Source organism: Eucyclogobius newberryi, unplaced genomic scaffold (assembly GCF_026437365.1).
Source record: "Eucyclogobius newberryi isolate DKJ021-1_F unplaced genomic scaffold, fEucNew1.0.hap1 SCAF_15, whole genome shotgun sequence".
In the NCBI taxonomy this organism is placed as follows: Eukaryota; Metazoa; Chordata; class Actinopteri; order Gobiiformes; family Gobiidae; genus Eucyclogobius; species Eucyclogobius newberryi.
The window spans coordinates 14,538,586-14,562,425 of NW_027315779.1; the positions used below are offsets into that span (position 1 = coordinate 14,538,586).

General features: G+C 39.7%; 5 protein-coding genes across 7 annotated transcripts; all 5 read left to right on the plus strand.

The window, feature by feature from the left end:
• The first annotated feature begins 6 nt into the window (after positions 1-6).
• srsf1b (serine and arginine rich splicing factor 1b) lies at positions 7-2,264 on the plus strand. Of its 2 annotated transcripts, XR_011926939.1 has the most exons (5): positions 7-438; positions 698-864; positions 936-1,108; positions 1,285-1,884; positions 2,118-2,264. XR_011926939.1 is itself a non-coding variant. In XM_072446125.1 (4 exons), the coding sequence occupies exons 1-4, from the start codon at positions 251-253 to the stop codon at positions 1,477-1,479; spliced, it is 723 nt and encodes a 240-aa protein (XP_072302226.1). In that variant the 5' UTR covers positions 7-250; the 3' UTR covers positions 1,480-2,264. The 2 variants fall into 2 exon arrangements, 1 of the variants encoding a protein (XP_072302226.1); XM_072446125.1 differs by having other exon boundaries at positions 1,285-2,264.
• An 844-nt stretch (positions 2,265-3,108) lies between these two features.
• On the plus strand, positions 3,109-4,609 carry dynll2b (dynein, light chain, LC8-type 2b). Of its 2 annotated transcripts, none has more exons than XM_072446126.1 (3): positions 3,109-3,246; positions 3,551-3,699; positions 4,139-4,609. In XM_072446126.1, exons 2-3 carry the CDS (start codon positions 3,568-3,570, stop codon positions 4,274-4,276), a joined length of 270 nt encoding a protein of 89 aa, XP_072302227.1. In that variant the 5' UTR covers positions 3,109-3,246; positions 3,551-3,567; the 3' UTR covers positions 4,277-4,609. The 2 variants fall into 2 exon arrangements, with proteins under 2 accessions (XP_072302227.1, XP_072302229.1); XM_072446128.1 differs by having other exon boundaries at positions 3,205-3,257; positions 3,563-3,699.
• Positions 4,610-7,724: 3,115 nt separating this feature from the next.
• On the plus strand, positions 7,725-14,611 carry heatr6 (HEAT repeat containing 6). The gene is made up of 20 exons (XM_072446130.1): positions 7,725-8,036; positions 9,106-9,213; positions 9,284-9,424; positions 9,518-9,633; positions 9,742-9,859; positions 9,938-10,039; positions 10,111-10,275; positions 10,346-10,587; positions 10,659-10,833; positions 10,961-11,167; positions 11,233-11,332; positions 11,583-11,941; positions 12,020-12,142; positions 12,230-12,316; positions 12,404-12,538; positions 12,612-12,734; positions 12,871-12,995; positions 13,058-13,154; positions 13,233-13,437; positions 13,920-14,611. Exons 1-20 carry the CDS (start codon positions 7,758-7,760, stop codon positions 14,462-14,464), a joined length of 3,552 nt encoding a protein of 1,183 aa, XP_072302231.1. The 5' UTR covers positions 7,725-7,757; the 3' UTR covers positions 14,465-14,611.
• Positions 14,612-15,074: 463 nt separating this feature from the next.
• On the plus strand, positions 15,075-20,249 carry ddx52 (DEAD (Asp-Glu-Ala-Asp) box polypeptide 52). The gene is made up of 15 exons (XM_072446129.1): positions 15,075-15,239; positions 15,906-16,119; positions 16,750-16,880; positions 16,959-17,144; positions 17,227-17,370; positions 17,937-18,048; positions 18,118-18,190; positions 18,278-18,481; positions 18,553-18,643; positions 19,079-19,201; positions 19,272-19,422; positions 19,495-19,570; positions 19,645-19,716; positions 19,810-20,076; positions 20,175-20,249. Exons 1-15 carry the CDS (start codon positions 15,153-15,155, stop codon positions 20,203-20,205), a joined length of 1,962 nt encoding a protein of 653 aa, XP_072302230.1. The 5' UTR covers positions 15,075-15,152; the 3' UTR covers positions 20,206-20,249.
• A 1,018-nt stretch (positions 20,250-21,267) lies between these two features.
• rpl23a (ribosomal protein L23a) lies at positions 21,268-23,583 on the plus strand. Its single transcript, XM_072446131.1, has 5 exons — positions 21,268-21,382; positions 22,112-22,292; positions 22,457-22,633; positions 23,248-23,317; positions 23,523-23,583. Exons 1-5 carry the CDS (start codon positions 21,358-21,360, stop codon positions 23,535-23,537), a joined length of 468 nt encoding a protein of 155 aa, XP_072302232.1. The 5' UTR covers positions 21,268-21,357; the 3' UTR covers positions 23,538-23,583.
• The last annotated feature ends 257 nt before the right edge of the window (positions 23,584-23,840 follow it).

Sequence of the window (23,840 nt, forward strand, 5' to 3'; positions counted from 1 at the left end):
CGAGGAAGACCCGAGCTGCGAGGAAAAGGCCTCGCGCTGCCCCATGTGTACTTCTCAGCCAACGCACAAAACCTTTTCTAACGCTCTATCAAACTGAAACTCTCCTAACGCGTTTTCCAGAGAAGGTTGGATATCCACCTTATAGCAACATTACAATCTTAACAAAAACAGGCGTGTTTTGTGGCACCTGGAGCTTTGGCGCTAAATTAGCATAGCTCCCGCTTCGTGCTAACTCTTGTCCGCGTTAGCCATGTCTGGCATTGTCCGAGGACCTCAAGGCAGCAACGACTGTCGGATTTACGTGGGAAATTTGCCTCCAGACATACGTTCCAAGGATGTGGAGGATCTGTTTTACAAATACGGAGTGATTCGCGATATTGACTTAAAAAACCGAAGAGGAGGACCACCATTTGCCTTCGTTCAGTTCGAGGATCCGAGGTGAGACATGCTAACTATTGTATCAACACGACTGAACTCTTTCATTCAGTTGACTCATTTTACTATAAGGGCTATTTTCATACTTTACAATCTTAATAATGTGACGCAGCCTACTGTAGATGAGATTATTTCAATGTGTCATGATAGCCTCGAGCCCTAAATGTGGACAATATTATCTTATTTTGAAAATTATTTACACCTTTTTGGACATGCGTGTTTGAACACACCTGTTATGGATTTTTGCACCCTTTCTTTGCAGAGACGCAGATGATGCGGTTTATGCACGTGATGGGTACGACTATGATGGGTACCGGCTGCGTGTGGAGTTTCCTCGAAGTGGGCGAGGTGGTGGACCCTCATCAGGCCCCCCTAGGGGCAGGTTTGGGCCCCCGTCCCGCCGCTCTGAGTACAGAGTTGTGGTGTCAGGTAAGTGAAAAACATTTGTGATTTAATCCTTTTGTTAAATGTGTATCTGTATAAACCTTTTTGTCTTTTAGGTCTTCCTCCAAGTGGAAGCTGGCAGGACCTGAAGGATCACATGAGGGAGGCAGGTGATGTATGTTATGCTGATGTTTATCGTGATGGCACTGGAGTGGTGGAGTTTGTACGCAAAGAAGACATGACCTATGCTGTCCGCAAGCTGGATAACACCAAATTTCGCTCTCATGAGGTACGTATATGTTAAAACTTGCTCTAAACAGAACAAGGTAAGCATTAAAACATGACCACCCCTCCATAGAATATTATAATGGCTGTTGATTATTGGTAAGTGGCAAGCAAAACCTGTTTTTTGTGGGGGGTTTTAGTCAGTATCTTAAATAATTCCATATTGTTTTTTGTGTCCAGGGCGAGACCACATATATTCGTGTGAAGAGCGATGGTCCTGGCAGTCCTAGTTATGGCCGCTCCCCTTCGCGTAGTCGCAGCAGGAGCCGCAGTCGCAGCAGGAGCAGGAGTGCCTCCCGAAGTTACTCCCCTCGGCGTGGCAGAGGGTCTCCTAATTACTCCCCCCGTCGCTCCCGTTCACGCTCTCGCACCTGAACCATGACCTGAACCAACCAGTGGCTTGAGCTCAAGAAGGCGGCTTCATACAAAAACAAATTTGGCAGTACTCACGGACCATGTGATTGTGTATCTAACACTCTTCTTTGTCCCTTTTTGTCAAATTTTGTTGCATCTTACATTTTTAGTGTTTTTTTTTTGTTTTTGTTTTTTTTTAAACTCCTATTCTAATTCTGCTTGCCCATCTATTCAATCCCTTTTCTAATCTTTTCCTACATTTCTACATTGCTTTGTTGTATGGCTAGTTTTATACCGTGCATACTATTGTACTTTGACCTTCTTGTGTGTCTCTCTGTACAGTCCAGAGGAACAGGATAGGATGGGAGAGGATACAGTTCAAATTAGGATTAACAGGAGGAGGAGGAGACAAAAATGGCACCAATGGTATGATGGCTGCCTTGTCAACTGTGAACACTGCATTATAGGGCTTTTGAGTTATTTTCTCTTTACCAATACTTGTTATCAAAAGTTGTTTTTTTAAAGTTAACTAAGCAGACCTTACACTTAAATAATAATCAGTTTCTAGAAACTTTTATTACATAAGATTTTTTTTGAATGGTTTTTGAAGGTGTGATTCTAACTTGCATCCTTCTCTTTGATTTTACTGGTATCTGAAGGTTTGGACTGGGCTCTTTGTCTGACCATTTCGGAGCTGGATTAGGATTAGGATTCAGGATGGATGCATGGAGCAGGAGCACGGGAACAGTTTACCCGGGAAGGGATCCCGACCCCTGGCCCTGTCCGCATATCCGCTTCAAACCGGAGATAAAATAGAAAAAAACGTCAATTGGCCTTTTATCGCACTGCTATTTTCAATTGGAACCAGAGACATGGTCACGTGCAATGGTGAGGATTTATTTTTTCAAAATTTTTGTTCTTCATTAAAAGAAGAGGAAAGCTTGGATCAAACCAGGAGGGCTGGGAAGTGCAGGATGGATCGACTCGCATGAGGAGTGGTAATTTGTGGGTCATTTACAATAGTGAAAGGGGAGGGTGGAGTGGGACCTCCGGATGGTTCTGTCGCTTTCTTAGGCCAGTCTTTTTCTGAAGTTTTAGTTTATTTGTGTATGCCATAGCTTTATTCTCTTTTTAAATAAAATAAAAAAATTGTAATAAAAGTCATGCTTGTCCGTTTCATTTGTCCTGAGAGCTGCTCATTCATTTAAGTCTTTCAGACCTTGTCAACTTCAGATTTTGCCATGTACAAAGTATGATGGTTTTAATCAAGGACTAAAGCTAATGTGTCCTGAGTATGATTTTATTTTTTTTAACTCTTCTCCACAAAGGAAGTGTTTTGTATGTCAGAACAAGGATATGATGTAGACGTGTTTTGTCGGCCAATGACAAGCTTAGCACTGCCCTAATGAGGCAAGAGTAATATAGACCACATAAATATGCACAGTAGAGAGTAGATTTGGGGAACATTACTTGTACTTGCTGATCTCCACTAAAATTGTATACCTGGCTGGATCACGTGACTTTTTGGACCTTTTTTTCATGCCATGTCCAGAGGATAGGATGGCGGTGCATTGTGGGGTGAAATAAGTTGCTGGGAAGGTCCGCAAGTAAAAAATGCCTTTGCTCCTGCGTAGACTTCACCGCAGCCAATGAGAGCCGTCTTATGCTGTGGAGGGCGGGTCTAAAACAAGCCAGCGTCTTTCATTTTTGGAGGAACAGGACGTCTTCTATCCTGCACATCCTTGGGGGAAAGTGATTGTTAAAGTATTAAAGCGTGTGAAAGACGAGGTAAGAGAACAGTTCACGTGTAAGTAGCGTTCACGCCATGAGCAGCTTTTGGGTGTATTCATTGAGGAAAACCATGTGCTCCTCCTTGCTCCCCTCACATATGGGCGTGATGTGCACCTTTGACTGTATTGTCCCTAAACACATCATACTTGGTTAATGCGTGGGTAAATGACGTTGTGTAGTACACTGAGTACACATGGGCTCTGAGACAATGTTACCCGACTTTGTGTGTTTGCTCGTGGAATATGTATTTGTTGTCAGGAATTTGAATTATGTCAATATGACCTGAGGAATTGTGTTTCAGCTAAGTGAAAAGTCACTATGTCGGAGAAGAAAGCAGTCATAAAGAATGCAGACATGTCCGACGAGATGCAGCAGGATGCAGTGGACTGTGCCATGCAAGCCATGGAAAAATACAATATCGAGAAGGACATTGCTGCGTATGTGAAAAAGGTACAACATTTCACTTTTTCTTGCATACCTCCTAATTTATGATCTGCCTCCTTCATATAAAAAGGGTTTTTTTATGACAATTTCCCCCAAGTCCCACATTTGAATGAACTTCCCTCTTTGTTAGGGCTGCACGATCACTTAATCTTAATTTATTTTTTTGGACATGCATAATTTGCAACGGTGACTATATATTTAAAAAGTAGGATTCTTTTCAGAGAGCACATTGTACATGACTCTAAACCAGGAGATCTGTAGAGGTCTAATCTACAGATGTATTACTAAAACACATACTATTTTGTTCTTTGCAGGGGACATTCTCTTAATTAATTACAAATCCTAAATTGCTGCAACTCTCATTGTGATTTGGTTTTCGATGATGTTATATTTATTTGAAGGTTTGATTAGGCCTAATCTTTCCTTCTTTGTATCTCAACTACAGGAGTTTGATAAGAAGTACAACCCCACATGGCACTGCATCGTTGGAAGAAACTTTGGAAGTTATGTGACTCATGAGACAAAGCATTTTATTTATTTCTACCTAGGGCAAGTGGCCATTCTGCTCTTTAAGTCCGGCTAACAAGTGAATGTGCAACCAGGCTTTGAACCTGTCAACTACATCAGACATGCCTACCTCTTGTCATATTTCTACATTACCTCCTCAAGAGATCTCTAAAACAGGGTCTCTGATGAATACATTTGTTTGTTAACTTATTTTGATTACGTAAGCTACAGAATTGGTATTCGTTGGAACTGTCTCATTTTCAATATTGCTTCATACAAAATGTTTATGTAAACATGCACAATATTTGTTCAATTTTGTTGTACAAAGAATAATGTAGCTGCAGGAATATAAGTTTGATTGCATTGTCTTTTGTAACGTTTCATGCAACAAATTAAAAAACAATATAATTGGTCCTGCATTTTCTCAAATACACCTTTTTGTATTGTGTAGCAGTCAAGGCTACATTTTCCAGCCTTGACTGCAAGGATCTACTGAAGAAGAAAATATACTAGTATGTTTATTTCCATAAATGTGAAGGCTATATTTAACAAGATTAGGGTTTATTCTTACTTAAAATGTAATTGCATATTGACTTGCATTTAATTATAAGTGATCCAAGCAATGGTCTTGTGAACTTTGACCAAGATATTCTCATTAAACACTATCATATGGGACACAATGACCGAAACTGTGTAGGTACTTTCTCATTAGCACTAAACTGGTACAAATAATCTTTAGGCATGATATCTGATGCAAATAACCAAAATGCAAATACAAAAAATGCAGTTAAACTGGGAGGATGAACTCAAAATGAAGACCATACAAGTTGTACCGTTTTCCCTGTAACCATCAAATAGACCTTGAACAATTTGGTGGAGAATGCAGGCCCCCGAGCAGCAGTGTTCTGGATGTACAGCAGCTGTTTTACAGCTTGTTTGGACAGGCCAGTGAGCAGGCTGTTACAATAGTCTAATCTACTGGAGACAAACGCATGGATAAGACACTACACTTTTAATTTTGGCAATGTTTTCTTTAGATTGTATGCACGCAGATGGTATTGATTTGACGTGGCTGTTGAAATTAAATGGTATTGATTTGACGTGAATGTCAAAATTGAAGTCTGAGTCCATTATTACCCCCAGAGTTCTAACTTGGTTTGTAGGTTTTAGAGTGAGACTCTGGAGGTGACCGCTAACACTTTCTCTCTGTTTCTGTGGGCAAAAGATATTGATTTCAGTCTTGTCTGGTTGTTGTTTTGCATCCACAAACTGATCTGTTGAATGCAGTGACAAGAGTGAATCCACTGGTCCATATTCACCTGCCGACAGTGAAACACAAATCTGAGTGTCGTCTGCATAATTGTGATGGGACACATTTTCGCTGCGTATTATCAACCGATCTAACGGCAGCATGTAGATGTTAGAGGTTGAACAGAAGGGGTCCCAGGACTGACCCTTGGGGCACCCCGCAGGTCAGGGCCATGTGGTCTAAGGTAAGGTAAGGTAAGGTAACTTTATTTGTACCCGAGGGTAGATTTGGTTGCAGGTAAAAAAGAGTGGGCTGCTCACACACACATAGACAACATTAATGACATTGACAGAAAACGGACAGTGACATAACAGAGACGACTAGTGCTCCAGACATAGAGACATGGATAACAAGTATACAAACAGTTATTTGTGTCTTCCAGATAGGACCTTAACCAATTGAGGGTAGTACCAGTGATGCCCACCCAGTCCTCTAGTCTCTGTAAGAGACTTGTGCTGATTGAGTGCTGATTGACAGTGTCAAAAGCAGCACTCAGATCAAACAGAATTAAGACTGAGGCTTTGCCCGTGTCTGTGTTCAGGCGGATGTCATTTGTCACCATGACAACAGCAGTCTCAGTGTTGTGATGAGGTCTTAAACTTGACTGAAAAACATCAAATGAGTTGTTTATTAAGAGGAAATCTGTTGGAAATCTGTTGTAAACAACCTTTTAAAGGACTGCCCCAAAATGTCAGATTAGAGATGGGCCGGTAATTACTCAGTACTGCTGCATCAAGACTGCTCTTCTTTGGGAGAGGCTTTATGACCGCAGTTTTCAGACATGTGAAATGTTCCAGAATGAAGCAACATGTTAACTATGGGAGTGAGTGGTTCTAATAAACTGTTCAGCACAGACTTTAGAAATCTTCCCTAGTTCTACATGAAATTAGGTTGTATATGTTCAACTCTATGTAAATCTGTTTTTTGAACCTGGAGCTTTGACTTGCGCCGTTTCCGTTTGGCCCAGCAGTATTCCCTTTTCTGTGCCCTGACCGAATCATAATTTCTCCTTCTATATTTTTTTTTCTTTTACAGTTTTAGCCTTCATATGGGCAATGGTGTCCAGAACATTCAAAACACTAGATGTACCAAAGTTAAAACAATAATTTACATTGGAACTTTCAAAGTTCATCATTTCCATAAACGGTGCACCTGTGCCATCATTTATGTGTCTCGTCCAAACAAGTGCAGGACCAGCCGGTGGTTTGGGAAAAACAGACAAGTCAAAGAAATGATCAGACAGAGCAGCAGCGACCACATTGACGTTTGAAATATTTACCCCCTTTGTAATTATGAGATCTAGAGTGTGCCCTCTGCTGTGGGTGGGGCCTCAAAGACTGAAGGTTTTAAGGACAGCATCAAGCTCTTTAGCGTTTCTGTCACAAATATTATCAACATGCACATTGAAACACCTGTAATGACCAAACCATCAAAGTCTGTGCATACAACTGAAAGCATCTCAGTAAAATCATCAATAAAACGTTGGCAGTGCTGGAGAGGCTTGTATAAAACAATGAAGAGAATGAATGGAGACTGTTTTAGTTCCATTTTAAAGGATACATACTCAAATGATGAAAACACCGCAATAGCAGATTCTATTAAAACTAAATTTCCTGTGTTTTGTCAAGTCATGTTCAGTTAAATAATAGTATGAATTAAGACTTATTTGTTACATCATATTTCTCAGATTGGGCAGCCTGACTCGCATTTTGTTTTCCCATCTGTGTGTTGTGACTACAAAAATGGCACTAGGCTGTTTTTACACAAGGCCCCGGCCCGGGTTGGTTTGATTTTTACTATGACTATAAATCCCAGCAACGCTGATACCCAGTGCATCTATGGGAGATACCAGGTGAAAGGCCAGGGGGGATAGGTGGTATGGCTTTTGTTGGTGTAGCGGGAGCCGGCAAGAGTTTGGGACCAGATGAAATGCGGGGGATTTTGGGCGGGGCGGTAGTCGTGCGTGGGACCATCTTAATGTCTAATCTATATGCATGGAGAATGTTCTGAAGTATGATTTTAACTTTCTATTTTCATGGAATTATACAGGTCAATTTCCACCTCCAGAAAGTTACATTCTGCAAAGTTCAGATTCCTGAAAACGTAGCTTTACTTTTATACTTAGTTACTTTCCACCGCTGATACAAAGTAGTTTATTAGAGAATAATAGATCACCTGTAGGGGGCAGTGATGAGCTCACAGGCTGATATAGCGCAGCAGAGCTCGCGGCTCTTCCGGTGTTGAAAACATGGCGGCGCAGGCTGAATTTCACACCATGGCACCGGCTTTTGTGAGCTGTCAGGATGCCTCTGCCTCATCTGCCGTGTCTCTGTCTGCGGAGGCTGCTCCCTTCAGCCCCCAGGATTCATCCGACGCCGACAAACAGTTTTCCCATTGCTACGCGAAGCTCCGGGGACTGCGGCCACAATCAGCGCAGCTCCGGGACCAGCTCAACCTGCTGTTTGACAAGCTCCTGTCGGAAAAGTACAACAAAACATTCAACCCTGACATCGCCATCCGCCCAGAGGTAACCGTACACTTCATCTTCCCCAGGGCCGCCTAACGTTAACTTACAACTGTGCTGCTTTTGCCAATTTTCAGGAATATAATCGTATTTCATGCCATATTTATTTGAGAATAAAACTGGTGCCAAAAATTAAGCTACTGTATAAACAAAAACTTCAAAACTAGTGCACTGGAGTCGTGTTACTGGACGAGATGATCACAATCCAGTCCAATTTGACATGTTTCTCCGAGTTGTAAACGGCGCACCCTTGTAAATTTAGGCTCATTGAGTAGACAAGCATTACATCTCCAAAATTAGTTCTTTTGTTTCTGCAACTGAGGTGGATCGAGTATCCTAACAAATGTTCTACAAATGCACTGTCTCTTCAAAAATACTCTCATACAAGTACAAAGTAGTGGTGCAATGCATGTAAGTAGGACCGTTGCTCTCATGTAGTCTTCTATCAATATTACCTTTATGACCACTCAGAGGTTAAATATTCACTAAAAACACTTTTAATTCTGAATTTTTCTTTATTTTGATTAGTGGAGGCAATAAGTGATATTTATACTAAAATTGTGTTACATAAAAGGATTGAAATATAGATTGCCGGTACCACTATATACTTAGTATAAACCTGTGGGAAACACTAATGTCATGTGCATTTTTATGTTCTTACTCGAGGAGAAAATTGTGAACTTATTCCATGTGTCTATAAGGGATGTAACAATAACCAAAATATTGTGATATCTTGTCGCCAAAAGTATCACAATAATATTGTGTGCTGTCACTATACATCAAATTGTAAGCCCCTTTGCTGATATACATTATTTTGTTGCAGCAATAGTTAAACAACTTAAGGAACTACATAGACATTTCAGTGCAGACAATATATTACATCTTAATTCCTTAAAAATGCCTTCATTACGGTTTGTTTGCCTCTCCAACAATATCTCAATAAATAGCATACTGTAAAATTAATATAATGATAATATTGTAATGTGAAATTTGCATATAATAACATCCCCAGTGTCTATAAAAGATACCCGGAAACATTAGCATCATTTCTTACATCACTGTTCATTTTCAGGACGTGTGTACCCTGTTGAAACATGCCAGTTCACTTGTGCCATTTAATCAGGAGCATTTAGTCGTCAAATTCTGTCAGCTTATGCACAACCTACTGAACCATCTGAAGGTAAAAACACAGTCAATCTGTCTTTAATGAGGTTGTGTGCAGAAAACATCTCCAGTTTGTTTACTTTCAGGTCATAATGGATGAGCTCACGTTGAATGTACTGATGAACTACGTCACCTGTGCACTTAAAAAATGCAGTTCTTGGACACATGCTGATGTCCTGTTGGCGCTGTCCACAGTAGTTTATGGAAATGGACCTCAGTGTCACCAAGTACTTGTCACATCAATTTTTTTAGTCTGTGAGGTGCAATATATTGTTATTTTCTAGAAACCAATTTAATATGTAAATGTTCTTTTTTTGTAGCACTTGGAGAACCTACTTGGTGAGAATGGTGTCCTTTTGCAATACAGTTCTCCTTCTCAACAAGATCAGGAGCTGCGACGTGTTTCTCTAAACTGCATGGCCAACATATGCCTCAGGTATGCGACTATCTGCTTTGTAAGTTGTAAAACTATGACTACTAACACAAACACATCTGCTTTGTCAATTAATTTCATTCCCATAGACTGTTAATTGTTTATGTCTAGGATTCCTGGTCAGCCGCCTCTAGATGATCAGTACAGAGCTGCTGTATGTTTCAGAGTTTTTCTGAAAACACTGCAGACACCTAAACCTGCCAATGTAGAGGAGCTCTTCTACTGCATGGTATGGAAAAGTCGGCTGAATATTTGGTGGATTTACTACTATTTATTGTAAAAATGAGATGTGCTTGGGTCTTTGAAGGTTTTACAGTCTGCCCTTAAAGGACTTCAGTACTGTCTGTCTGGTGGAAAGTGGAAATTTGGTGGAGGGGAGGAGTTGGGTTCGGTTCTTGCCATTCTCAAGGTTAATCTCTTATATTTTTGTAATTTTTCCTGTTAAGCGTCATGAATAATAACATTTACTGTATATTACAGCAAATGATGTTCCATGGATCACCAGGTGTGATGGTTGAATGGCCGTCTGTGCTTTACCCGGCTCCTCTTCCACAGTACGAAGGACAATCATCTCCAAGGCAACCAGAAACCCGAAAACCTCCCGAGACACCCAAAAATGTCACTGGTCGAAGTAAACCCTCTGCAGTAAGTTGGATAATTGCCCTATAATGTTGTCATTGTGATGCTCTAAACCTGATTCAATGTTTCTTCTAAGAATAAAAAGCGAAAATCCCGAGGTAAAGGAAAGAAAAACACCACAGCGGAGAGCAAAGATGAAGATGAGGATGTTGATGGAGAAGAGACGACAAATAAACAAGAATCTTTAAAGGAGCAATGTGCTGGTGAAGCAGAAAATGTTGCCAATTCCCCAGCTCTAAGTCTTTATCCTTCTTGGAAACAGACCAGTTCAGACTCAGAGTTTTCAGAGGCAGAAGGTGGTTCTCAAAGCAACCTGAAGTATGCGTTTCAAAAGCTGCTTTAATGATCATACTCCGTTGATTATAAATGAATTGTTTTATATTTCTCAGATTATATCATGGCCGTGTGCGACAGACAGCTCTGCTCTGTCTGCTGGCGGTAGTCAAAGGTGTAGAAAAGCGAACGTTGTATGGTTATTGGTCTTCGTTCATTCCTGATGCGCCTATTGGCGGACCACCTCAGCTCACCCTCCTCACAACAATATTAAAGGACTCGTCACCCAAGGTACCGCATGCTAACCATTGCTTTATTTTATTCCCCAAAAAAGCTGAATTTCAGAAAGTGTCTTAATCTGTCTATTCTTGATCCACTTCTGCTGAACTGAAGTAACTGCCCTCTTATTTGGCTGCAGGTGCGAACATGTGCACTCCAGGTCTTGTCAGCCATGTTGGATGGGTCTCGACAGTTCCTTGCAGTGGCTGAAGATCTAACGCCCTCTCGACCGTCATACACATCATTTTCTTTTTCTTTGGCCACTGCTGTCAGAGAGCTGCATCGTACTCTCAGTCTGGCTTTGTTGGCTGAAATCTCACCCCAGACTCTAACACAGATTATTAAGGTATGTTCATATTTATTTAAATGTAATGCCTCTATTCGTTTGTAACATGTTTTTGTTTGAATTAGTGTCTGTCATATTTGGTGACCAATGCTCCATACCATCGTCTCAGACCTGGTCTACTCAGTCCTCTTTGGAAGCAGATTCGTCCGTATGTGCGTCACAGAGGTGTGTTAAAAATAACTGAATTTAATTCTGATTCTTTGCCGTTACAAAATTGTAGCCATCTCAAAATCAGGCCCCAGGTTTTCTTAAGCTTTACATTTTCATAAATTGTTTTTAATTATATTTTTGATGCGTCCCTTTTACTGTATTTCAATAAGGATTAGTATTGAATCTTACATCTTCTCTAAAACTGCTTTGTGACCCAATCATACAGTAAAACAAATATGAACACTTTTTGCCTTGTATGTTTTAGATGTCAATGTGCGTGTGTCAGTTTTGACGCTTTATGGAGCTTTGGTGACCACTCAGGCTCCTCTTTCTGAGGTGCAGCTCCTCCTTCGACAGCCAGAGGGCAGCATTCTTGGGTCTTATACACCACAAGAGACCAGTCTGAGCTGGCGGCAGAGGGATGGCATGTCTTCTCCGAATTGTACTCCGGTCAAACACTCGCCCCTCAACTCCCACACACCAAAGGAGGAGGACACTTCGCCTCTATGGCTGGTGCAGCTGTGCATCGCTCTGATAACTCGGCCACGAGAAAACCAATCGGACAATGAAGAGATCGGTACTACTGTCCTAGAGCCTTCTCCTGTCCGTCTTGAAGCTTTACAGGTAAACTCATTAGGGGTTGAATATCCTTCATTTGATATGCATTTACATCCTCAATATGTCTTTTCTTTTTTTCTTAAGGTTATGTCTCATTTGGTGCGTGGTTACTTCTCCTTGTGTCAATCCCATTTGTTTGAGATTGGTCAAGTGAGCGCTCGCTGCCTTGGAGAGACTGACCCGTCCATCCAACTTCATGGAGCAAAAGTAATACTTTTTTTTCTTGGTAGAAAATGTGTAAATATTATATTATAATAAATAAATATTATATATGATGACTTTATTTGTTCCTAGTTACTGGATGAGTTAGGTTCTGGGATAATTCAACAATATAGAGCAGAAAACAACATTCCTGAAAGTCAAAGAATTCCTATCAACCAAGTAAGACTTTAAAGACCTTAACAGTGTTTTTTTTTTTTAACTCTGCAGTGAATGTATTTATGAGTGTTTTCTTTCCTTGTGCTTTAGGTGGTGACGTTTTGGTCTGAAGTTCTGAGTGGACCGTTAAACGCAGCTTTACAGAATGAACAACATCCAACATTGCAGACGAGCGCCTGTGATACTCTCTCGTCAATCCTTCCTCAGGCATTTGCACAGCTTCCTGTGAGTGAGCTTGTGTAAAGTGATTTTAATGGAAAGGATTCTTCAATAAAACACAGGTATGTTTATATTTCAGGACAAGACTCAGCTCATGTGTATCACTGTGCTGTTGGGACTGACCTACAGTGAAAACTATCTAGTGAAGACTGCCGCTGTCAGAGCTCTGGGGATCTACATTCTCTTCCCCTGTCTCAGAGAGGTACAGTAGCCTACATGCTTAAACAACGCCTACAACTCTTTATTCTTAAGGCACAATTATTATTCATAAATTATTTTCAACAAAATACATTGCAGTTGACAGTGTGCAAGTTCCTGTCCCTTTCTTGCCCTTTTAGGATGTAATGTTTGTGGCTGACACAGCAAACACAATCCTTGCTGCCCTCGAAGATCGATCTCCAAATGTCCGAGTCAAAGCTGCCTGGTCACTGGGAAACCTCACTGACACCTTAACTGTCAACATGTAAGTGACAGTAAATGCATGTTAATTAATTTAACTTTTCATTAAACACTTATTTTCTTTAGGGAGACTGTGGGTGTGGACTTTCAAGAGGAGCTATCAGATATGTTGCTGCTTAAAATGTTGCAAACTGCCACTCGAGCATCAGCTGACAAAGACAGAGTATGTTAGTTTATATATTATTGGAAAAATTAAATAAAAATGTAACCGTTTATATACCTATTACTTTATTTCCAATAGGTTAAGTCCAATGCAGTACGAGCCTTAGGAAATCTTCTCCACTTTCTGCAACGGAGTCAGTTGACACGCTCCGTGTTCAAACAACCTCTGGAAGATGCAGTTCGTGCTTTGGTAAAGACTGTTCAATCAGAGGCCATGATGAAGGTCAGGTGGAATGCCTGTTACGCCCTTGGAAATGCCTTCAGGAACCCTGCTCTGCCACTTGGTAATACAATTGTAATTACATTTTGAAAATGTTTGTATACGGTGGTTCAGAAAAGGTCAAGGTGTTTCAATCTCAGGTATTCAGAGTAGAACAGGTAGAAACCTTGTTTTGGGACCCTCGGGGACGATGCCACCGATAGCAGGAGACCACAGCACTATGTCTGTGCACAGGTTTGTCAATGCTGGTTGGGGAAACTAGACTTTTTTTCTTAAATCAACTCTCAGTTCCCAGTCCCTGGCTATGGATGGTGCTCTGATCAGCTGTTTTTCACCCTCTTGAATGAACTGTTTTGGCGTGTTGTGTGTTAAGTGAGGTAGAATTTGATTAGAGGCTATCCTTTTTGTTCTACCGCTGAAGTTGGGTATCGCAGCACTTGAATGTTGTAAGTTCCCAGTTCCCAGTTCCCAAGATTAGATGCTTACATTGGTCAAGAACAACTTAATAATAAAAAAAATAATTTACTGATTTTCCTTTTTTTTCAGAATCAGCCTCTTGGTCTCATGACGCATTCTCTGCCCTTTGCAACGTTGTGACGTCCTGTAAAAACTTCAAGGTGCGAATTAAGTCTGCCGCAGCTCTGTCGGTCCCTACACAACGCTGCTGTTATGGCGATACCGACCGTTTTATCTGCGTGTGGCGTGCTTTGGCTACTGCACTCGAAAATAGCGAAGACACCAATGACTTTTTAGAGTACCGATACAGTGCCAGCCTCCGACACACGCTATCACAAGCTCTTTTACATCTGCTCAGTCTGTCTCAAGCTCAGGACATGTCTGCCCTTGCCAATTCCCTTTCTGGAGAGGAGGGCAGGGGCATTCGAGTGCATTTGGTGAAATATCTGCGGGCAGAGGAAGCCGCAACAGAGGGCGCCGAAGAGGAGAGACATGGAGATAGTTTTACCCCTCAGCAGAGAGTCAAGGCGCTGGAGCAGACTGTGGTCAGACTGAAGGGGCTGGAGACTGAAGTGAACAAAGAGACTGTTTTAGCCTTTCTGGAGGATTTTCTGAAGAGCTGCGAAGAGCCATGATATTTTCAAATAGCACTTTATCTAAAGCACACCAAAGTCTGATTTCTAGACTTTTTTAAGACCATTAACACAATGTGCAAACCAAAAAATCTAATGCGAGCTAACGGTGGGATCATGATCATAAAGAAATCAGATTTCTACAGAAAAAAAATATTTTGAATGCATGTAATTGTCCAAAAAGTAGGGGACTTTGTAATAAAAAGCAAAAAAAAAATCTATATAATAAAAATAAATACTTACACATATTAACTTATTGGTAAGTTTTGTGGAACAAAGGTCTACAAGAAAGTTATTTTAATACTTATTCTTACACTTATTTGTATTATGAACTTTAATTTTAATTGTATATGTAGTTTTATTTTGGTTTTAAGTCATGGCTTTATTATTTTGCTTTCAAATTATGCGGAATTAAAGCAACTTTTTTTGTCAACTCAAGACCATTTTTTATTAAAGACCAATCCGTATAAATCATGAAATGTATTTGTAAAATTTGTACATTGGTCGAAAATGCAAGTAAACAAGAATGTTTATAAATTGATCTTCTTTGCATTAGTATAGTTCCACTGCCACACAGTAGGTGGCGCTGGAGCTCAGTGTTGTGGAACCGGATGTTGTTGGTTTACCTTTCCGTGTTTCCGCCCTGGCACCGGGCATTCACGACTCCACGCTGCTTTTCTCATTCTGCGGGATGGACGCTTTTGATTTATTTAGAAAGCTTGGATCTGGGGCAAAATTTGATCTAAAAAGATTTGGTCAAGATGCTGCGCGATTTAAGGTATTTCAGTTGTTATGGCTGTACATTATTTGAATCCCTCTCTAAACTACTGCCCATGTCCCCTTATAATATTCGGTTGTAGTCATCTGGACTACAACTGAATCTTTTTCTACAATGAAACACTCCTGGGAGAATGAGGGATTACACCGACATGCCTCATTGTAGTTTATTTAATAACACCTTATCCGATTAGGGATATAGTGGTATATGTGAGTGTTAGGATTATTATGAAAGGAAACGTCACGATTATTCCCTTATTTTCAATAGATCAGTCGATTCCTTCTATGTAACCATATTGATGAAATCAAACTTTTTAAATTAACTTTGAATGTGGCATAAATAATGTACTTCACATTCAGGTTTATAGATTAAAGTTAGTTTAAGATTGTTAAATTAAATTGTCTAGTCGACTGTTAAAATAATCCTTATCATATTTTGATAACGTAATCGTTAAAAAAACAATGGTTTTATTAATGATAAATTCAATAACTATTGTTTATTTTGTAAATATTTGCTAGATATGTATTTTATAAATCTCAATGTATAATAGAAATAATTGTATTAGTTGACTGCTAAAGTAATGGTCACGTCTGATGAAGTATCACGATTATGGATTGACATCCCTGTTTCACACTAATAATACCAGATGCTGCTGCACTGTTGTAGACACAAAGACCCAAAGGAGCAGGTGCCTCAGATCTTCTTTCTACCATCAACTACTTTGGCTCAGCCAACGTGCGAGAGCAGCAGCTGGAAGACGATGAGGCTGTGAATGAAAGTGACGACTGTGATGCTGGAGTTAAAAGGAGGAGGAAAGATGAGCAAGCAGATACCAAAACAAATAAGAAGACAAAGAAAATGTCCAAATTGGAGGTTGCAGGTGAGAAGAAACTTACAGGGTGACAACAGACCTGGGGTCTCATTTATAAAGTTTTGGTCCCAAAAATCTATAAACTTTGCATGTGTGGGATTTCCAATATGACCAGAAGGAGATCAGAGCTCAAAGAGGAGAGATTCTCACTGAAGTCTGAAAGTTTGAGGAAGTTAGTGTTTTGTTTATAAATGAGTAAAGTATGAGAAATTGTGTATATAATAATATGTGTATATAACACATAAAAAGTGATCAGAAGCATAATGCACAGGTGTTTGTTGTATAACATTTCCCCCTCCCGTCACAACACGAAAATGTGTTGCGTGTGTGTTTGTTTTCGTTGTTTTATGTTTAGAAATAATGATAATGATAATAAAAAAAGAAAGTGTTTTTAACCCTGTTTTATCCTCTTACGGCAGCACGGGTTAAATCACCTTTTGCTTAGCTAGCGCTGAAATTTCACAGTTGCCTCCAATCAAGAACAGCTGATCATTGATGCAGATTAAAAGATGTGCTTTAATTTAATTTGTTGATCTCTTATGTATTGTTAAGTTTTGTCTCATTTTTTTACTTCAGTTCCAAAAAAGAAGATCTCAGTAAAGTGTTTATTGTTTTTGTTGTTTGTGTTTCTACCTGAAGAACCTAACAAAGCTGCAGACGGAGAGGGAATTTCTTGGACATCTGATTTGGACAAAAGGATTAAAAACCCGCAAAGTGGAGAAAAGGAAAAGAACTCCCTCAAAAGACTGAAGCATCTTCATCAGGAGAAGGTGCTCAGAGAGACGACGCTAATTATTTCCCCACCGTTCTTATTATGTATTCTATTTTATTTATTGCTTTATTTACAGGTGAATCGCATCCGTGGCCAACATCGCATAAATGTACATGGCTGTGATGTCCCTGATCCTGTGTGTACATTTGAGGAGTTTCATTCTGAATATCGGCTTCATTCGTGTATTCTTAAAACCCTGAAAGACGCAGGCCTTGATTCTCCCACACCAATCCAGATGCAGGCCATACCTCTGATGATGCATGTAAATATAAACACAAGGATGATTGCAATAGCGGTTTCCCTTTTGCATTAGACTTTTCACTGACTAGATGTGTTGTCTTCAGGGTCGTGAAGTCTTGGCGTGCGCTCCTACAGGGTCCGGAAAGACTTTGGCTTTCTGTTTGCCTCTGCTCACTCACTTGCAGCAACCAGCCAACTTGGGCTTCAGGGCTGTGGTCATCTCCCCGACAAGAGAGTTGGCCAGTCAGGTAAGTCAAGTTTTTTTTTCTGAAATGGTCCCTGTGGTAAATACTTATCATAGTTTTAGTCAGTCAAGTTACAGTTTGTGAAAATAAAGGTTTACAATGACAGATTCAGTACAGCTGGGTTTTAAAACAAAATCCTTTCTCCTTTGTCATACATAAGTGACATTACATCCAAAATGCAGAGATAGTTTACATGCAACTGACAGATGTTGCTGACAGTTTAATCAGTCATTTAATTCAGTGCTTCTCAAACTTTCTTTTGGTGTTCCCTGATTTAACTAAAGCTGTTATCAGGTATTAGTATTTATCAAATACTAACATAACTCTTGTGTAATGTATATGGATTTCGGCCCTTTACAGTATGGTTGCTAGGTAACAGGTTGTGGAATTACCTCTACTTCTGTCACATCTGCTGCTCATGTCCAACCAAGAAATACATTTATAAACGTCACCAGCAGTGTCAAACTGAGGAAAAACAGCAGCCTAATATTGTTACTTTCAAAAATACTCCATTTAAATTATACACAATTGTTCCATTCCAATGATTGACTTGTTGTTTTTCTTTTCAGACATACAGAGAGCTACTTCGATTGTCAGATGGATTAGGATTTAGAGTTCACATTATTGATAAAGCTTCCTTGGCAGCTAAAAAATATGGTCCACAGTCCAGCAAAAAATATGGTATGATCATTTTCTGTTTTCAATTCAATATTACAGGCCACTGAAACTAAGCTTTACTGTACATTTCAGACATACTCGTCAGTACCCCAAATAGATTAATATACCTTTTAAATCAGGATCCTCCAGCTTTGGACCTCAGCGGGTAATAATAAGTGTTGTGTTTTTTTTCACATTACGATTGTGTTAACATTACCATAACATTTATAGAGGAATATTTTGTGCCGCGTAGTGTGGAGTGGCTTGTTGTGGATGAGTCTGACAAACTGTTTGAGGCTGGTAAGAGTGGATTCAGGGAGCAGCTCGCAACCATCTTTCTGGCCTGTTCTGGTCCAAAAGTGCGCAGAGCCTTCTTCAGCGCCACCTGTACTCCAGATGTCGAGCAGTGGTGCCGCCTTAACCTTGACAACTTGGTCACAGTCAATATAGGACACAGGTGAAATACTGGCCCTCTTGGAACCACAACTGTTCACTTATCAGAGTTAAACTTGTATTACAATCTTTCAGGAATACAGCGGTGGAGACAGTGGAACAAGAGCTACTGTTTGTTGGAAGTGAGGATGGAAAACTAGTCGCAATGAGAGATGTTATCAAGAAGGTGAGAAAGAAAGATGCTAATGTGTTTGTAAGGTTATCGTAGATTGCACAAAATGTATTTATATGTAAAATATATTTAAAGATTTTTGTTCAATTTTTTTATTTTGATCGGCTTTTATGAATGGAGTTTATACTTTATAGTAAATACACCTTAATAACCATAAGCATGATTCAGGCTTTGTAACTACTCAAGTATGGGCTGGGGTTATGAGTGAGGTATTAGTTACTAAGCCTGAATAAATAAAATTTATTCAGTATGAATCAAGTATTTGTTCATACTTTATTACGTCATAAGGTGTTATTGTATTTTACTACCAAAACAATACCTCCAAACTACAATATTTAATGTTGTCCATATGTACAGGGAAATTACACAATCCATTTTACCTGATCAAAATCATCACACTTTTGCTAATATATTTTGTGTCTTTTTAAGGGTTTCTTGCCACCTATGTTGGTGTTTGTTCAGTCTATAGATCGAGCGAGGGAACTCTTTCACGAGCTGGTGTATGAAGGCATTAATGTTGATGTCATTCATGCAGACCGCACACAACAGCAGGTGTAGCCCCTTTCCATCATCTGGTGCTATGACAGTCTGATTATAAACTAATGCCATGTGTTTTTGACAGAGGGACAATGTAGTGAACAGTTTTCGCTCCGGTCACATCTGGGTGTTGATTTGTACAGCGTTGCTTGCTCGAGGAATTGACTTCAAAGGTGTGAACCTGGTACTAAACTATGACTTTCCCACCAGTGCTGTGGAGTACATCCATAGAATAGGTGAGCAGCAGTTTACAAAAAAGTTACTCTAATCTAAATTAAACTAATCACCTGCTCTTTTTGCTGTTGCAGGTCGTACGGGCAGAGCCGGACATTGTGGAAAAGCTATAACATTTTTTACAGAAAATGATAAACCTCTCCTGCGCAGGTATGCGTTTGTGTACAAATATGAGATCCTTATTTCAACTACAATAAATAATTGTATACTTTTTCTTTTAAAAGCATTGCCAACGTTATAAAACAAACCGGCTGTCCTGTCCCTGACTACATGATTGGTTTTAAGAAGATGCACAGGTAAAAATAATTACCATTGTGGCCTGACCAAAATATATATATATATATTTTGCAAACTACTTCTGTGTTTGTTTCACGTATTTTGTCTATTAGCAAAGTGAAGAGACAACTTGAGAAGAAACCTCCAAAAAGAACTACCATTTCTACAACTCCACGCTTTTTGATGAAGAAAAAGCTAAATTCCACCCAAAAAGTAAAGAAAGGAGCAGGAGTTGAAAAAGATTCTCAAACCGTTGTTAAGCACAAGATGACACAAAACAACACAAAGAAACAGAAAAAACAACATATGCAGAAAGACAAAACGACTGAAAATGGTAACAAGAGGGCCTCAAAGAAAAGTCCAGCGACAAAAATAAAAAAGTAAGACAATTGTGGAATTGTAACACTATATTATTTGTCCTGATTTACTGCTAATGTTTATTTTTTTATCTGTATCACAATGTAATTGTACCCAACAGGATAAAGGTGAAGAAGTCACAGGAAGCATAGAGTAGTGTAAAACGATTTCACTGACATAAACTGAATATGTTTTGCTTTGGAAATGGAAACAAATAAACTTTTTGTATATACATTTACTATGTCTGTTTCTTTAAGTTTTAGACATATTTTATTCCAGTTCCATCCTATGAAGCTCAAGTCCTCTACCAGAAGCCTGTTGCCCTCACTTGGTATCGCCGACGGCTTTCCTCTGCTGTTTATCCACCAACATTACGCGATTACCATTCTGTCAGTCTGTATCTGGAAATCCCTCAGGATTTTGGCTCAATCCTCCTCTACCACCTCTTGGGGTGTTTCCCACTTTGACCTGGGGTCTCCAATCCATACTCCGCACAGATGTTTCTGTACACGATGCCAGCCACTTGGTTATGGCGCTCCATGTATGCTGTCCCTGCCAGCATCTGACACCCTGCAGTCATCTGCTGGATTGTCTCAGGGGGCTCTTTGCACAGCCTACACATTGGTTCTTGTCTGGTGTGGTAGATCTGGGCCTCTACTGCTCTTGTGCTCAGGGCCTGTTCCTGTGCTGCCATGTTGAGCGACATGCGGTTGTAGACAGAACCTTTCACCCCGATTTAGCCACTATATTCAGTCTCGCAGCAAATAGTTTACCAAATGAGTTGGTCCAGCGGTTAGAGACGAGGACTTGCATGCGGGAAGTTTTGAGTTTGACTCCCGCTTTTGGCACAGTTAATTTTTTCGGGTTTAAACATTAAGGTTAGGGTTAGGGTTAAGGTTAGGGTTAGGGTTAGTTCTGGGCTCCAGAATCGGGATGACAGGCTCTGTCTACAACTCCATGTGATGAGCGCAGTGGGTTAATACATGTGCATTAATTCATTGTATTAATCATCTTCGTCTTTGTAACATGGCTATTAGTGATACCCGCGATTATGTTTTCGATTGTGAAATATTTTTGGGGATAATATAACAAAGATGGATTATAAATATTATTATCTATTTAGTCTGCTTTATTTCTATTTTTAAGATGGATCTAGATTATGGATCCATTAAAATATCCCTAGATCCATGATATTTAATAATGGACGAATAATAGAACCATGAGCCTCTAAGTCACGCGATACTACCGAGCTCTCGCCCGTGCATTATACGTCTGGAAACCCCGGTTGCTCTTCCTTTCTCAACATGGCACCGAAGGTGAAGAAGGAAGGTCTGTACATTTATCAAAACTTAATGAATATTCTACTGATAATACCCATTTTACATTACTAGAAATGAACGATTCACATTTACCAGAACGATATAGTTTGATATTGAATGCATGTTGTAGCTCTGGCTTCTATGACTGGTCTAAATGATGAGGAAACTAAACGTGTGCAGCATGTCGAAACGTGAGGCTAAGCTAGTTAGCACGATAGCTACGAAAATATCTTAAAGTCATACGATCCATTCAGATATGGCTTCATGGCTGTTTTACTTTAAATTACAATCGCGTGTCAGTTTTGAAATCCTGATCTTGAGAAGTTGTCAAGTCTTGTGCTTGTGGAGCCAGTTTGATCTGTAGGTTCTGTTTTAAATACACGTTTGTGTAGGTTATTACATGTTAAACTGCAGTTTCTGCAGAATGACCGTTATGTCCAACTTTAAGGCATACGCTTTCGCGTTAACACATATTCGTTTATTGCTGGACATAAACAAGCCCATCGCTGGTAGTCCATTTGGTCAAAAACTTTCAAGCCGCTGAGAGGGTTTTATGCCTGTGTATTTTAACTGGGGTGGTTATACTCTAGTATTTTGTTCAGTAGTTCGTAGGGGCTGGGAATAATAATGTATAAGTAATATGCCCATTCAACTATTCCATTGATTTTCCTCTGGTGTAAGTGTATAATTTATTTCTGGCATGTTTTGGCTTATTTAATGAGTTGCTCGTTTCTTTCAGTTGTCCCTGCCAAGACTGAGGCCAAGTCAAAGGCCCTGAAGGCCAAAAAAGCTGTGCTCAAAGGCGTTCACAGCCAGAGGAAGAAGAAGATCCGGACTTCTCCCACCTTCCGTCGCCCCAAAACTCTTCGTCTCCGCAGAACGCCCAAGTATCCTCGCAAAAGTGCTCCTCGCAGAAACAAGTGAGCAATTTTTCATTTGTATAATCTACATTTTTGCAAATGATGTTTTAATGCGATCAAAGTATGAACAGTTTTGATTCCAACTTTTACATACTGATGCAAAGTATTTGATTGTGTGTGTCTCGTTGATTTGTTATGATCACTAATGGCATTGCTGTTGTTAGGTTGGACCACTATGCCATCATCAAGTTCCCTTTGACGACAGAGTCCGCAATGAAGAAGATTGAGGATAACAACACACTTGTATTCATTGTTGATGTCAAGGCCAACAAACATCAGATCAAACATGCGGTTAAGAAGCTGTATGATATCGATGTGGCAAAAGTCAACACACTCATCAGGTAAAAGGGACAGAATCTGTCACTTTAGGGCTCAGACGTTTGGTACTAATTAACCATTATAATTACAATTACATTATTTGTATCGGTCAATCACTAAACTAGATTTTTAAGTCAGCCAAATGTATTGTTGGATAATTTAGATTTTTAAAATGTATATGGGACACCATCAAAAAGGAAAACATGCATCCACAAACACTGTTAACAAGTACTTTTTAAATAGTGGTTTTATGCATGAGCTCCTTTGCAGTTAGGGGTAGAAACATTTAGATGCTCTAAGTTTGTTCAGCTCTAAGTTTGTTCACACCCACTTTTAGGTGACTGATGGCCAATATTGCATAGTAAACAATCCTAATCGAGACATACTTAAATCTCTTATGTCTTGAGGATGGTCTGTGAGTCTCTTGCATATGTTCCTAATATGGGGGTTGAAAAATGATTTCAAGATACAATTTATGAAAATATATTTAAATCTATATTTGAATTAAACTGATCTGACCCAGTTTCATAAAAAATACACAACCCACCACTGCACCACCACTTAATTGAAGTAATTGTCCTGCGTATATGGATGTATTTGAGAACAATTATTCAATTTGAACATTTCTGATCTTTAGGCCGGATGGTGAAAAGAAGGCATATGTCCGCCTTGCACCAGATTATGATGCGTTGGATGTTGCAAACAAGGTATGTCCCCTTTCTTTGACCTTCACTAGCTTAATATATTGTGGGTGCTATAAACTTGCCTCTATATTGTGCAAATGATGAACTTTTTGAAGTCAGACTGTCTGTGACGTCATTCAAAGGAACCACTGATGCCAGATACTGACCCTGTTCAACTTGTCAGGCTGTTCTGAATATTGAGTAATAATGTTTTGTTTTCTCTTTACAGATTGGCATCATCTAAACTGTGGCTCAAGAGATGTGGAATAATAAATATTTGTACAAACTAAGTGTATCCTGTATTTGTTTCCATTTAGTAGCATTAGTCTGACAGGTTCTCCTGTTCTATTCACTCAGTTTGGTAGGGTAGAACCTGTGGTAAATGGTGCCGAGTTCTTAAACCAAATTCCTGTCAATGTGAGACGGCCATTGAAACCACTGCTGAGATAATCTGACTGTTTGAAAAATCGTTTAATAAAATATCAGGTAATGGGAATAGGAAAATAACACTTGTGGTATTCATATGGATTTTTAGCTCTAGTATGGT